Below are 15,873 nucleotides of genomic sequence, written 5' to 3' on the forward strand. Positions count from 1 at the left end.
TACGATAAAATGCATTTGCACATTGCTTTTCAGCTTCTTATAAACACAAAAATAAATGCAGAGGAATTTTAAAGTCTCCTTTGCTTTGTACAAGTCTGCTGCCAAAGCTTTCTCTTTCTTCCTTAATGGTATTTTCCAATTATACCTATTCCCTTCCAAGAAGTTAATTGCCTCATGCCTTTGGATCAATGCAGCCTCCTCTTAAGTCTCTGTACCTCCAGCATTAACCACCTCATCTTTAGTGATGCTACCAAAGTCTTCCCCCCGCCCCCCATTTGGTGCTTTGATTACCCTATTTCCTCCCTAGGAGTTTACAATGGACTTTTGTCATGCTGCAGATTATTAACTTTTTTTCTACGAATAATTTATGCTTGTTAATATACCAGATGTAAAAGTATGGCTAATTTGCACATTTGTGTAATAGAAATTCACTTCTCAGAATGTTCATTTTGCTATATTTTAATATATATCTGTGCCATTATTTTTGCATCAGCACTCAACCCCTTGACACTCACAGGACTTTTAGAATCACAGAATTGGAGAGCTGGAAATCATTTATCCTTTCTACTATCCCCCATTTTACATATGGAGCAACTGAGATTTAGACAGGTTAGATCAGGGGTGGGGAATCTGCAGCCTTGAGGCCACATCTAACCCCTGGGTTAAATGATTGCCTAATGCCATACTACTGACAGTTGGCGGTAAAACTCCAGGCCACTGTTTTTTCTTCTATTTCATGTTATATAAAGTGAATGAAAAGTTAAACTTAGATCCTATATCATAGAATTTTGGTAGTGTAGTGGATAGAGCACTGGAGTCAAGAAGACCTGAGTTTAAATCTGGCCTTAGACACTTACTAGCTGTGTGATCCGGGACAAGTTACTTGTTTCCCTCAGTTTCCTCATCTGTAAAATAGGGAGTTAGCACTGAAAGGGGCTCAGAGCTCATCTTACCCAGAAAGATTAAACGACTTGCCCCAAGTTCATACAGCTAATAAATAGCAGAGCTGAGATTCAAAACCAGGGCCTTGGATTCCAAATCTCATGGGAAAATACTTAGAAAAGCCTTGCAGCTGTTTAGATTTTTAAAGTTCCTCCCCAAAACAAACAACCCTTAAGATTTATATACCTTTTCATCTAGCTTTATAAAATTTGACTAAAAACCAAGGTGTAGCAAGGTATCAGGGAAAGACTGCTGCAACAAAATAGAGTTGGAGTTTGACTCTTTGCTCTGACATTTAATGGCTACGTCAATTCTTGGGTAAGTCACTTTATTTCTTTAATTCTATTAAGTGATGGGATTAAACTAGATCATCTAAAGTCTCCTCCAGTTCTAAATTTTATGATTCATCAATAATTACTCTTGCTATCCATTCATCTCAAACTCTTCTTTGTACTGTGGGCCTTAACAGTTAGCAACAAAGTCAAAATGTTCCAAGTTCTTTGAGAAACAACAAATTCCTAAGAACACCTAAAAATGGTAATCAAAAGGAGAGGCAGAGTTTGGTAAGTTTATTTTAGCTCTCTTGCTGGATTTATTTTAATCCTTAGGCTCACTGCTAATTCATATGGTTAGTTTAAAAAAATTCAAATACTGTACTTTAAATACTTGAGTCCAAAAAGTCACTGAATTTAATAAAATATCTCAGTTTTGTAAAGGGACAATGTTATTAACATGTATTTATTAAGTTCTAGGTGCTGGGGATACAATACAATGAATGAAACAATCCCTACTCACAAGGAGCTTACATTCTAACAAGGGAGACAAGTGTGTGTGTATATATACACAAATATATATACATATATACATATGTGTGTGACATACACACACAATTATATACAAAATAAATCTAAATAAGCAAAAATAAATACAAAGTAGTTTGAGAATCTTCTATGACATACTTATAAATACAAGATATTTATGAAATACAAGCGGCAGCTAGATGTCAAAGTGGATAGAGTGCCCGGCCTGAAGTCAGGAAGACTCATTTTCCTGAGTTTAAATCTGGCATCACTCACTTAACTAGTTGTGTGACTCTGAGTAAGTCACTTACCTCTGTTTGCCTCAGTTCCTCATCTGTCAAATGAGCTGGAGAGAAATGGTAAACCACTCCAGTATCTTTGCCAAGAAAACCACAAATGGGTTCACAAAGGATTTGAAATGACTGAACAACAACGAAATACAAAGTAGTTCAGGATCTTTTGTAGTGTATTGTATGTGAATGAAATGAAATGAGATTAAATGGTCTATTCTTACCTAAATAAAGACAATTAAATAAACCCCGGGGGAAAAACGGCCATACAAACTACAAGGTTTCTAATCACAAACTACAAGGTTTCTAATCACACTGGTGATTGACTTTAGTTCAGGAGTACACACAGTACGCTGGTTACAGGAAAACTGCTAGTCCCTTTAGGTTTTATAGTGAAATCCTCAGAGCTCCCTTCTGATGAATCTAAAACTTGAAATAAAAAAAAAATGAATAAAGAAAATGGAATAAAATAATAAAGTAAAAATTTAATATTTATTTCTAATAAACATTTAATAAAATACACATGCATTATTATAATAATAAATATTTAGCAAAAATAAAACAAGGCTGATTTCCTTTTATAGGCAACGTTATTTTATCAGGACATCTGCAGATTGAGTAACACCTCTTTTACTCCTTCAGCACAGTCAATGAAGCAACCTGTGAACAAGGAGGAAATGACTAGTTTTCTCAGCCTCGTAATTTTGAGTAAAATCACAACTCTAAATTTCCCTCCGGGGTGTCAGTCTGACTGTCCTTTGGGCGTACCGATTAAGCAGAACCCCGTGACAACCTCTGGTTAATGACAAGAGCTCAGTTTCAAGGCTCGTTCTCCTCTTCGGGGCTTCTGTCAAAATCATCTTCACTCGTTAATGATTTGACTCAGGTCCCTTCCAGCTTTTAGGTAAATGAACAGCCAAGTAGTTGCTTTTTTTTTCCCCTTTCCCCAGGGAAATCTTAGTCAGCGTTTGAAAGGCGGAAGATGTCGTTTAAAATTTATTTATTTTTTTACTAATGCCTATAAACATCTTGTCTTCGTCATAAAAGGACGGCATTCAAGCGCCTGGTTCTCCTTTTGGTAAGAATCTTCAAGGGACCCGAGCCAGGACTGGATGCAGGGCGATGGAAAAAACAGCCCCGAGAGCCCCACGGCCACCGCAGCAACTCGGAGGAGCAAAGCAACCCCGCCTCCGCCCCACCCCTCCGAGGGCTGCGGTGAAGAGGCAGCTCCGAACCGAGCCACGGAGCCAGCTCCGGGGAAGGCGCCTCCTTCCCTATGGCTCGCTTCCGCGCCGCCTCTCCGCACCGCCTCCTCCACCTCCCCATCCGAAAGATTCTGCGCACTAGGCGCCCGCGTGCGCGCGCACGTCTCCTCTCCCCTTCTGTCTCCGGTCTCAGAGAACGCGGCGCTCACCCGGGCTGGTTCCCCTTCCTATCCTCCCCGCCCCGCATGCGCAGTACGCACGGGCGGTCTCCGTTTGTTTGAACAGGAAGGCGGACATATTAGTCCCTCTAGCCCCCCCGAGGCATTCGCCGCCGCAACTCACTCTTCCCTTTCCCACCCCTTCCCACCACCCCCTCCCCGCCCCAACCCGGACTTCGGCTGACCGGCCCCTCCCAGGCGCTCTCCCCAGTTAGTCGCCGTCGTGACCGGACTCTTCGGCCTGTCTGCCCCTGCCCTGTCTCCTTCCTTCCTTCCTTCCTTTCTTCCTTCCTTCCTTCCTTCCAGCCTCCTCGGACGAGCACCGGCCTCGCCCTGCCCCATCGGATCCCGCGGCGGCGGCGGCGGCGGCGGCAGCAGCAGTAACGCCCGCGGCAGCGGCAACAACGGCGGCGGCGGGCGGACAAAATGGGCGAGTGAGGTAGCCCCGCGGGGAGCTGCTCCTGACCGAGGCGGAGCCGCACGTCGGACCCGGCGGAGCCGAGCCGGGCATGCGGGGTTAGCCTGCCTGCCTGCCTTGCCTGCTTGCAGCGCCTGGGACAGCAGCAGAGCGGGCCCCGCCGGCGGGCCGGGCAGCATCAGCTGGGAGCGCAGCCTCTGCCCCCCCCCCCCCCCCCCCCGGGGGAGCTCCTCCCCTCCCCCCCCCCCCCCCCCTTCCCCCCCTGGCCCCCCCCGGGGGGGGGGGGCCGGCCCTTCATGGAGGCGGCTGCGGCGGCCGGGGCCCGGGCCCGCTAGGCGCGAGCACCTTCCCCCAGGGCGTCGAGACCGGTGGCGACAGCGGCGGGCGGGCTGTCGGGTGGGATGCGCCTGTGGGCTTCGGCGCGGCTACGGGTCGCTGTCGCCCCCAGAGCCCGGCCAGGAGAGCGGAGAGCCGCCCAGTGAAGGGGCGGCGCGGAGCCCCGGGAGCCCCCGGCGACCCCGAGGTTCCGGCTCCTCCGGCCGGACGCCGAAGCCGAGGAGGCGAGCCCCGGCCTGCGGAGGAAGTGAGCGCCGAGCCTTTTTCCGTCGCTAGTGCTGCTGGTAGAAGGGGATTGTCACCGCAGCAGCAGCACCATGTCGACTGGGGACAGTTTTGAGACTCGGTTTGAGAAAATCGACAACCTGCTGCGGGACCCGAAGTCGGAAGTGAATTCGGATTGTTTGCTGGTAAGTGGGGGCCGCTCGGCCGCGCCGCGCCTTGTTTTGCTTTGCTCCGCTCGGGATTAAGTTTATTTCCTCTTAGGGGCCTTGACTGCAGTGCACTATCAAGGAAAGTTGCTTCTGTGCCTGAGACTCAACAGAAAGCATCTCGACCGCGATTGAAAAATAAAATCCCTAGGGAGGCTTGGTGTACCATTCCAGGCTTGTGGGAAGAGTGTGGGAAGCTCTCTCCGGGGCTGATCGGCTCTGCACAACCTCAAGTCCCAGTTATTTATTAGGACTCTCACGAACTGTTACTGCAAGTATCGTGGAAGAAGGCATTCTCTTGTCATAGTTGTCATTAGGCGCATGGACCGGTAGTTAGGAAATAGAGGCTCTATTAGGAAGTCATCTTCCTGAGGAGTGTCAGTTATGTATGAAAGAACACACTTCTCCTTTCAACAGATGTAGCAGAGCGCTTAGAAAGTGGCCGTAGAGGATTAATTAGGTTTGGAAAAGTGACTTTTAGCCAAAATGTAGTTAACTTTTGATAGACTGAATGGCTGCTTTTTTGCTGGGCTAGTTAAGTGTAAAAAACCAAGACTCACATTCAGTGATACTGAGTAGTATGAGTGTTGATCAGCTTTCCTCTTCCCCTTCCGACTGACTTAATTGGTTTTTATTTCAGCACATTATTAACATCTTCTAATAATTTTGTGCATTACAAAAAACAGCAATTATGGTATAACTTTTTGTCATACTTTAGCTATTAAATCACTTTCCATTTTTTTTTTCATCGTTTTGTACGGTGAAAGCCGAAGTCCAATTTAGAAAATCAATGTTGGGCCATGATAGTGTGTACAATTAAAACTAATTTAGAATTTTAGAGTTTTGTCACTTTTCTCCAAAATGACTATTTGTATACTCTATTAGACCTTATGTCAAGTCAGTTTCTAGTGATGCTTTTCCAGGTTGTAAAAGTATCTTAATTTGGTGGACTAAAATAAATTCCTCTTTAAAATGAAGTCACAGGGAGCATGTGTACTGATAAGATTTCACAGCATCTCTAGGGAATTAGTGTTAAGAATGCAAGGGTCAATTTATAACTTGCCATTTGGGGCTAAGTGAATGTGAGGCAGTTAAAAAATAGTAGTCAGTGAGCCATTCAGAGAAATAAGCTATTTTTAAATGCTGTGGTTAGATAAAAGACAAAAATTATGTTGGATAGTTTTTAAATTAACATGGATTTTAGTTTCATCTAACTATTTTGATTTTAAAATGAATGTAACATTGTTGAGAATTGAATGTAGGTTACCAGGAAGCTGAAAACCTCTTTATCAGTAAGAAACTTAAGTCTTCATTGTTTCTTAATTTGGGATCTCTATGCAATGCTGAAGCTATTGGGAGTAGTGTTTTAGATGTAGAAAAATATCTTGCTTATATTTACAGATGTAACATTTTAAAATATGTAGTTGGTTGCTTTGCTTTATGAATCTTTTAGGAGTTTTGCTTAGGAGGAGTGTTAAAAGGGATTTGAAAGATGTTTCCTCTTGATCGAGATTTCGTTGTAATTTAGTTAGACATTTATTGAGCACTTAAAATATGCCAGGCCTTGTGTAAAGTTTAAGAAATTTTTACTGTTTAATATCTGTTGCTTCCATTTTTTCATCTTTTTTTAGTTCTTTCGAACTCATCGTTTTGTGAAACAGCATTTGTAGACAGGTTACAGTTATCTTTTAGCCTACTCTAGAAACCTTTTTCTGTTCTATACTTGTGACGACTGTGTTCTTGAAACTCATTCTAAGTCAAGTTTTTTTTTCCTTCTGTACTTTGTTGTGTTTGTAGTGGGAGTTTCCCCTTCTTTCTCAAGTATAGCTCTTAGGATTGGAAGGGTCCTTAAGATGAAAAATGATCCCTCTGTAATCTTCCTTTATATGGGTGAGTTCAATCAAATCAAGAATTATTTGTTGAATTTTGATTTCTCTAGGGGGAAACAAAGAATGATAAGACATTTTTCTCTCTTTAAAGAGCTTGTGACCTAATAGGGGAGACAATATGAGTGAAAAATTGACGAGCAAATATGCCAAAGAAGGGGTACATGTTTAATATACTTTTAAGGCCTGTTTTGTTGAAAGCTGAGGGATGCACAAAGAGCATAGGATTGTGGATTTAGAGTTGAAAGGGGCCTCTGACCCTGTCCTTTAGGCTTACCATGTAGTAGGGAGACAAGACATGAAAGCTTGGACTGGGGTATAAAGTGCAGAAGAGGCTCCATTAAAGTACTCTTCGAGTTGTCATCATTTTTGGGAAGGCTTCATGGATAATAAGTGCTGTATTAGTCCTGGGGATCGTGAAATCACTGTGGGTTGGAGTGGCCAAAGAAAACTTAAAGGAAGTTGGACTTAGACCCTATTGTAGAAGGAGAGAAAGGGGGAATGTAATGAACAAAGGAGTAGGCACAGGATATGGTTGCTGTGTTTCAGGGATGTTCAGGTTAGGAGAAGAATAAGAAGATCATGGGATCATAGCTGCAGAGCTGGTAGGGGCCTGAAAGATCACGTAGGAAGCAGATGCTGGTCTCAGTCCTCGTTAGCTCTTGCCTGGATCATTACAGTAGCCTAACCAGTCTCCTTGCCTCAAGTTTAGAGCTGGATGGGGCCTTAAAGGTCATTTATTCTTACCTCCTCGTTTTATGGGTGAGGAGGGGTGTAAGGGCATTGGTGGAACACTAGCACCTCTGGTATGAAGGCACGCTGAACCCTTTCCAGGTCTGTTCATCCACCTTTGTTAAAGTCCACCTGGCACTTAACTTTAACCTTTGGCTCTAAGAAGCTGTAATATGGGAAGGGGTCACACACTGGTAACACCTTCTCGGCAGATGGGGCCGAATCAGGTTGAGGGTAACAGACAGGTCTCAAACCCATCAGTGAATTAAGAGGATGTCTACCCCAAACATGGGAAGAATTCCCCTGGCAGAATGGGTGAATGATAACTTAGTTCCAATGTCCGTGAAAGCAATTGAAGCAGGTGCTAGAGAGAGCTTAGAGCTCTGTTTAGACATCAAAGAAACCAAGGTCATCCACTGCATCCCGGTTGTCTTGTCTTTTTTGTCTTGCCACTGGACTTCAGTGACTCTGGAAGAAAGTGTGAGGCTGCCAATTTTGTGCAACTCTGCCTAACTTAAATCCAATTTGTGCACTATTCAAGACATCACCCTTTGATGTCATTGGTCTTCTTCTGGGAAAATGAAGGACAAACAACAACAGGTGAGGAACCGAAGAACTTAAGTGACTTGCCTAGGGTCACACAGATAGTAAGCTTCATAGATGGGATTTGAACCCAAATCCTCCAAGTCCAAAGCCAGTGATTTTTCCTATAAATAGGTAAAATCTCCCAAATAGATTATGGAGGGTTTTGAATGCCAGCCCACTTCAATCAATAAATATTTTATTGTCCTTCCTATTGTCTTTAGGACAAAATGCAAACTACTTGCTAATTGAGGCCCTTTAGAATCTAATTCCCCCCCCTCTTTCCAGACTTACTTTGTATTATACTTAGTCATGTCTTCTTTTTCAGATGAATTGCCCTACTATATCTTCCCCAAAACTTGACATTCCAACTCCTATTTCTTTCCTCTTGCATGGGCCTAAAATTTATTCCTTTCTTACTTTTGCTTTTAGAACACTTAGTTTTCTTCTAAGCTTAGCTCAGATGCCTCTCCTAATTTTTCTGCCTCCTGCAGCAGTTAGTATGTTTCCTCTTGAAAATGCCTTGTATTGTCTCTGTGCATGGTATATCTCCCAGTAGAATGCAAGCATCTTGAAGGAAGGACTGCTTGATTCTTGTCTTTGCATTTTTAGTATTTAGAATTTTACCTTTTAAATAGTAGATACTCAATAAATATTTCAATTGAATCGAACTAATACTCTGTGCAGTGTAGGGAGTACAAAGACTGAAACCAACCATGATCTTAAGGACCTTATAAATTTGCAGAGATGTGGTAGGAACATTATTCCAGGAAGTTGGAATGGCATAAGCATGAGGTTAGGAAAAGACCATGGTGTGTTCAGGAACAATACGTCGATTTCCATTAGAAAATACAATACAGTACTAGTGGAAAACCAGACTAGAAAGGTAGGATGCTACGAGATTAGGAAAAGTCTTCAGTAAAGACTTGTAGAGGACTTTAATTCATTGGTCAGTGGGGAACCATTGTTTGTGATTAGGGGAATGACATCAGAGTTGCTCTTTCATTAGGATGATTTCTGTGGCTAAACTTGAGGCAAGGAGACTGGTTAGGCTGTTGTAATAATCTAGGCAAGAGCTAATGAAGACTGAGACTAGCATGCTGAAGATAGTAATGAATAGAGAACTAACACAGACTGGGAAATCTAAATTTGATAGGACCTGTTCACTAGACTTGAGAAGTGGAAGGAGCTGCAGATGTCAAAAATGGCTCACAGGTTTCAAGTTTGGGTGACTGAGAGAAAATGGTTCTGTCATTAACAGAAATTGGGAAGTTCAGAAAAAGAGAAGGACTTTTTTTCTGGAAAAATGAAGGGTTCAGTTTGGAACATTTGAGTATGGGTTGCTGTACTGGGTCCACTACACAAATGTTACTTAATCTCAACTGGGCTCTCAAAGATGCTAGGCAGTCCTTCCTTAACTCCCTTATCAACTCACTATTCCACTCTCCACAGAAGCTCTTCTTAACCATTTCATCCTTCCTCATGGCTTCTCCTCCCCTCCCCTTCTCAGTTGAGAACCTTGCCTCATATTTTACTAAAAAAATTGAGGCCATTTGTTGAGAGTTTCTTCTTTCCTCTTCATCTCATCACTCAAATACTTTCTACTACTATGCCCTCCTTCACCCCATCTCACAAGAAGAGGTGATCCTACTCCTTGCCAAGCCAGACTTCTCTCCCTGTACAACTATTCCATTTCATCCCATCCCTTCCATCAGAACACCTGCTGTATCATCCCTAATCTCTCACTTATTTCCAATCTCTGTCTGCTGGCTGCTTCCCTACTGCTTACAAACAAGCTCATATATCCACTATCTTCAAAAAACTCTCATTTGATCCTTCCATCCCTAATAAACTAACATTCTGCCCTTTGTGTTTAAACTGCTTTAAAAAGCCATCTTAAATAGGTGCCTCCACTTTCTCTCCTCTCACTTTTTTTTTTTTTTTGGTGAGGCAATTGGGGTTAAGTGACTTGTCCAGAGTCAGACAGCTACTAAGTGTTATGTGTCAGGAGGTCAGATTTGAACTCAGATCCTCCTGACTCCAGAGCTGGTGCTCTATCCACTTGCGACACCTAGCTGCCCCTCTCCTCTCACTTCTTAACTCTCTATAATCTGGCTTCCAGCCTCATCAGGCAACCAAAATGACTATCTCCAAAGTTACCAGTGATCTCTTACTTGCCAAATTCAGTGGCTTTTCTCAGTCCTCGTTCTTCTGGACCTTTGACACTGTTGATCACCTTTTTCTCCCTGATAATCTTTTCTCTCTAGGCTTTTGGGACACCATTGTTTTCTAATTCTCATCCTACATATCTTACTACTGCTTAGTCTCCTTTGGTGGTTCTTCATCCAAGTCACAACCACTAACTGTGGGTGTCTCATGGGCCTTCTTCTCTCCCTCTGTGTTACTTCACTTCGTTATCTCACCAACTCCGACAGATGTAATTATAGTCTCTATGCTGATAATTCTCAAATCTACTTATCCAGTTCTAACCTCTTTGCTCATCTCCAGTCTTGCATCTCCAGTTGCCTTTCAGACATCTCAAACTGGATGTCCAGTAGACATCTTAAACTCATTATGTCTGAAACTGAACTCATTGTTTTCCCCCTTAAACCCTCCCCCTTTACAAACTTCTCACTTGGGAACCAAGTCCTCTAGGTCTCACCTGCATGTCATCTTCTACTCCTCACTATCTCTCACTTCCCATAGTCCAGGAGTGGGGAACCTGCAGCCTCAAGGCCACATGTGGCCTTCTAGGTCCTTGGGTGTGTGGCCTTTTGACTGAGTCCAAGTTTTACAGAACAAATCTTTTTATTAAGGGGATTTGTTCTATGAACTTGGATTCAGTCAAAGGGCCACACTTGAGGATCTAGAGGGCCACATGGTGGCCTCAAGGCTGTAGGTTCCCTACCCCTGCCATAATCAGTCTGTCTCCAAGGCTTGTTTAATTTTACCTTTGCAATTCTCTTGAATATGCCTCCTTCTCTCCTCCAGCACTACTACCACATTGTGGTAGGCCCTCATCACTTCATGCCTAAACTACTATAATAGTAATACAATACAGCAGTAATTACAGTAGCCTACTGCAAGTCCCTCCCTGCTCTAATCTATCCTTCATTTAGCTGTCATAGTGATTTTCCTAAAGCACAGGTCCAATCCCCTACTCAATTAAACTTTATTGGCTCCCTATTGCTTTCAGGATCAAATACAAAACCCTCTGTCTGGCATTCAAAGTCCCTCATAACCTGTACACTTCATAACCTCCTCTCTCCTGTCTCTCTCTTTACACCTTACCCCTCCCCCTATTCTTTGATCTAGTGACAGTCACTCCTTGTCTTGTTATCCTGTTTTTAGCTTGTTTGTACATATTTGCATTTTGTTTCTCCCATTAGATTTTGAGCTCCTCCAGGATAGGAACTGCCATTTGCCCCAATTTCTGTCACCAGGGCTTAGCATAGTGCTTGGTACATAGTAGGTTCTTAATAGATGCTTATTGCTTGACTGACTGATGAGATATATCTTGTAGACAATTGGAAATTCTAGATTACTGAGTAACAGGACAAGACTAGAGATGACTGCTTATGTGTCATATATGTAGAAGTAAAAGCTGGAGCATTGTATGGATAAGATCTTCAAGGAAAAGGGTGGAGAGGAAAAATGTCTGAGAACAGAACATGTCAGCATTTGTCAGGAGTTAGGAGAGACAGAATGATTAGAGAAGTAGGAAGGCCAGGAGGAGGGTAGCCTCACCAAAAGGTCAAGGAAGATGAGAACTGTGAAAAAGCTGTTTCATTATCAAGAGGTCATTACTAATCTTGTGGCAAATGCAAGAAGTTAAGAAGTGATGAGAAAATGGAGGCAGAGAGTGTACGTAATGAGTTTGAAAGGTGTAATGGTGAAAGGAAGGTAAGAGACAGAACAGATTCTAGGGTTGTTGGAGGGCTTTGGGGAGCAAAGTATGATTTGAGGATGTTTGTAGATGGAGGGCAAGGAGATAATGAAGAAGGAGGAACTGAAGATACGGGAGTCAAATTAAGTCAGTAAACATTTAGTAAGTGCCTACTATGTTCCATGCACTGGCCAGACAACTATATGAAAAGAAAGTCCTTGCCCTCAAGGAGTTTACAATCTTATGGAGGAAGACAAAACAAAAAGGAACCTGAAAAGGAGAGAATGGGGGAGTTAGCTGATGCAGGGTGGAGAAGTCAGAGAAGTCCCAAGGTGGTGCACCCAGGTGAGAAATGAGATGTCTGAGCTGAGATCTCCACTTAAATGTGTGAGAGGTTATTGTAGGAACAAGAGCTTGAAAGACTTGATGGGAAATGGTTAGCCTTGGAAAGAGGAAAAGACATTTGAAACTAGGTAAGGCGTGGAACGCACGTTACAAACTGAAAAGCACCTGTGTCAGATGCCATTATTATTTTTTCTTGAAGCAGGACGAATGTAGGTATAGAGAAATTTTAAGATTTGGAGGAGGAAAATTGAGGTAACTCAGGTTAGACAGACCTAACTTCCTCTGTAAAAGTAAGTAGTGATTCTTAAAGTGTGGTCCAGGAACCCAAAGACCTTTTCAGGGAGTCTTTGAGGTGAAACTTTTTGTAATAATTCTAAGTATTTTAAGTTCTAATATGATAAATATTGAGAGCTATAACCCACATAAACAAAAGGACCTGTGGGTCATCAATAATTTTTAAGCGTGTAAAGGGATCCCAAGAACAAAACGTATGAGAATTGCTGCAGCAAATAGCTGTGAATGCGATGGAGTAAAGTGAGGTAAAGTGAGTTTATGGACCTGAAAAGAATGTAAGAAATTAGGATCAGCCTGTGGAGAAATGAATAACTAATCAACAAGAAGGGACAGAGACTGAGCAGTGGATAGAGTGCCAGGTCTGAAGTTAAGACTCATCTTCTTAAGTTCAGATATGGCCTCAGACACTTACTAGTTGTGTGATTATGGGTAAGTCACTTCACCCTGTTTGTCTCTGTCCCTCTGTTTGCCTCAGTTTCCTCATCTGTAAAATGAGCTGGAGAAGGAAATGGCAAACCACTCCATTATCTTTGCCAAGAAAACCCCAAGTGGGGTCATGAAGAGCCAGACATGACTGAAAACAACTGAACACAACTGAACAACAATCAACAAGAGAATAAAATGTTTGAAGGTTTTCTGTACAAGGCTGGTCATGGTGAAATAGAAAGGGAGTAGGGAGTGTTAAGGAGATGGGTAAATGAGGGTGAAGATGTAGTTGATTTGCTCTATATGCTCATCAACATTTTTATTTGTAATTATGGCAAAAACAGTTTTTTGGGTCCAAGGATTCAGTATTATTTCTTTTCTTCCACCCTCTCTTTTCTGAGAGAGTTTTTGAATGTGTTATGATTGAAGCTAAGAGCTGAGAATAAGGAAAGGTATTTAATATAATTGACCCTAGAATATATCAGCTGGGCTAGTAAGTGGCAGGCCACATGGGTGCATAGTTCATAACAACAGAGCAGTTAAGGCTAGGAAGGAGGCTATATTGTGGACCAGGTAGAGGACTAGGCCCAGACAGGCCTGACTAGCATATGGGTGAAGCAACCTTTATTTAATTCTCTTCAGTTAAATCTGGAGAGACTGGGGAAGACAGATTTAGGAGAGAGAGTAAACAAGTACATCCAGAGAGATTGGGGGGCGGGGCAAGTGGGAGATCCTTAGATAGGGAGTAAGAGGGTTGAGAATGCCTGAAGCCTGAGAGGGGAGATAGTTTTAGGACTCAGATTGGGAAGAGTCTCATTCGTTTGTAGATAAGGGGATCTAGACCCTTTTTCCTTGAGTCCATAGTTGACAGATTAGATCTAGGTCAGGTGTTCTTAACTTGTGGTCTGTGAAATTTTAAACAATATTTTGATAGCTGTTTCAATATAATTGGTTTCCTTTGCAATGCTATGTATTTTTTTTATGCATTTGAAAACATTATTTTGAGAAGGAGTCCATAGACTTCTCCAGACTGCCCATCAGAGGTGGGGAACCTGCAGCCTAGAGGCCACATTGTGGCCTTCCAGCTCCTTGAGTGCAGCCATTTGACTAAGTCCAAGTTTTACAGAACAAATCCTTTTATTAAGGGGATTTGTTCTGGGAAGTTTGGATTCAGTCAAAGGGCCGCACTTGAGGACCTAAAAGTTATCCACTCTTGTGACCAGGACAAAAGGTTAACAACACCTCCACTAGGTTGTGATACCTGTGAATGACCAAATTAGAGAAATTAGAGAAAATGTAGCTAGCATGCTATAGGTGCTTAAATATTATGAAATTAACTTCTTGAGAGAGGTATTGTTTCAAAACCCCAAAATGTTCATGTAGGGGAGTAGATTTAAGAAGGCTGAGAAATAGCCTTGCCAACCAAATCCACAGCAAAGGAGCTAGAATTGAACAAATTAAGGATTTGTCAGCAGGAAAGGAGAGGCAAATAAAGTTCTAGTCCATGTAGTTGCTGCTTAGAAATGGAATGAGTGAACCTTTTTATCTCTTTTATCTGACACTGGACTTAGTACTCCCTCCACCTTTCTAACTGTTGTACTTTGTAGTAAATCTCCTTTAAAAACACCAATATCGCATGATGCTTTGGGAAGCTAGGGGCAAAGGAGGGAGGATGAAGAAATAAATGATTGAAAGTTCCCCACCCCCAGGAATCCTGAGAGGGCAACAAAGGAGAATGAGTATAAGTCGTGGAAGCAAAAATTTAGCAGATGGTGCTAGCTGTGGAGATGAAAGAGAGGAAAAATCTCCCAGAGACAAGTGAATACTAGAGGATGGATGGCTCTATCACAAATAGGTCTAGTTTTTATGACAGTACCATTGGACATGAAAAAAATGTTTTGGAAAGTTGAATCGGGTTGCATTTGTGTGTAACAGGATGGAAAAAGGCTAAAGGTCGGGAAATGAGTTAAGTTATTGCAGTAAGTCTAAATGGAACAGCAGTAGGATTATGGGAATGTGAAGGAAAGAGCAAATGGTAGAGACACTATGAAGGAAATCTTTGTTCCTGTTCTTTGCAGCAGCACAATTCCTTTTATTGCTGCACCTTTTACACTGGTTGCCTCTTCCTCTCTATGCATGTAGTTGTGCAAAAAAGTTTGTTAAAGTATACTCACTATTTTGATGAACAACCTTTCTCAAAATGATTTTCTGAATGTTTCTGAAATTTTTTCCATCTTCAGGCTGCTTTGGTGGGGCAAAAGGTCATGTAATCTGCTCAAAAATCTTCCTTGGCTCCCTAATGCCTACTGAATCAAAGCATTTTACTTCTGCCAGGCATTCAAAACCTTTTACAATCTGGTACCACCCTTCTTTTCATCCTAATTTCATACTACTGTTGATATTTCAGCAAAACTAATATTCTTATCCTGTATGTGCTCCATGCCATCTCACCTCCAGGCCTTTTGTTTATGCTGTTCTTTGTATATATAACTCCTGCCCCCATTGGATTCCTACTAATTTTTCCAGGTCCAGTTCAAATGTCTTCTCCTCCATGAAGCTTTCTTTGATTTTATTTTCCTCTCTCACCTCCAGTTAATGACCTTTTGGTCCTCAGGTTTCACATAGCATATTGCACTTATCTGATGCTCTTATTATGTATTATTTTGCAATATTATCATTATTATTATTATCATTATTTCTTCACATGTTGTAGCCTCCACTAGACTATAGGCTTTTTGAGAATGGAGATAGTCCTACCTAAATTTTATACCTTGTTTAATTTGTATCTTGTCCAAATTTTGCATTTTGTTTAATTTAATGTTCTATTTACAAGTGTTGCTTAACAAATGTTTGATAAATTGACTTGTACAATAACTCAAAACCTATTACTGACATACTGATATGCAACATATCAAATTTAGATTAATCATTCTTGGCATTCTATTTATGTGATTCCTGCTGTGTCCTTTCCTTGGCTCAGACTCTTGACTCTTGGTTTCTGTGAATTCACTGGACTGGCAGTAGTGGTATAGTGGAAGGAGTGCCATACTTGGAGTCAGGAAAGATCTGGGCTTGGGTTTTA

The 15,873-nt window shown here is 42.1% G+C and overlaps 1 protein-coding gene across 2 annotated transcripts in view; it reads left to right on the forward strand.

Moving 5' to 3' along the window:
• The first annotated feature begins 4,396 nt into the window (after positions 1-4,396).
• The window catches only part of LOC114031801 (rho-associated protein kinase 1), a 143,923-nt gene continuing 132,446 nt past the window's right edge, over positions 4,397-15,873 (forward strand). For both annotated transcript variants that reach the window (XM_027846938.1, XM_027846939.1), the window contains exon 1: positions 4,397-4,619. In XM_027846938.1, coding sequence (XP_027702739.1) covers positions 4,527-4,619 — 93 coding nt within the window. In that variant the 5' untranslated portion in view covers positions 4,397-4,526. The remainder of the gene's footprint in view (positions 4,620-15,873) is intronic.

This window comes from Vombatus ursinus, unplaced genomic scaffold (genome assembly GCF_900497805.2).
Source record: "Vombatus ursinus unplaced genomic scaffold, bare-nosed wombat genome assembly UNPS02015255.1, whole genome shotgun sequence".
Taxonomy (NCBI): Eukaryota; Metazoa; Chordata; class Mammalia; order Diprotodontia; family Vombatidae; genus Vombatus; species Vombatus ursinus.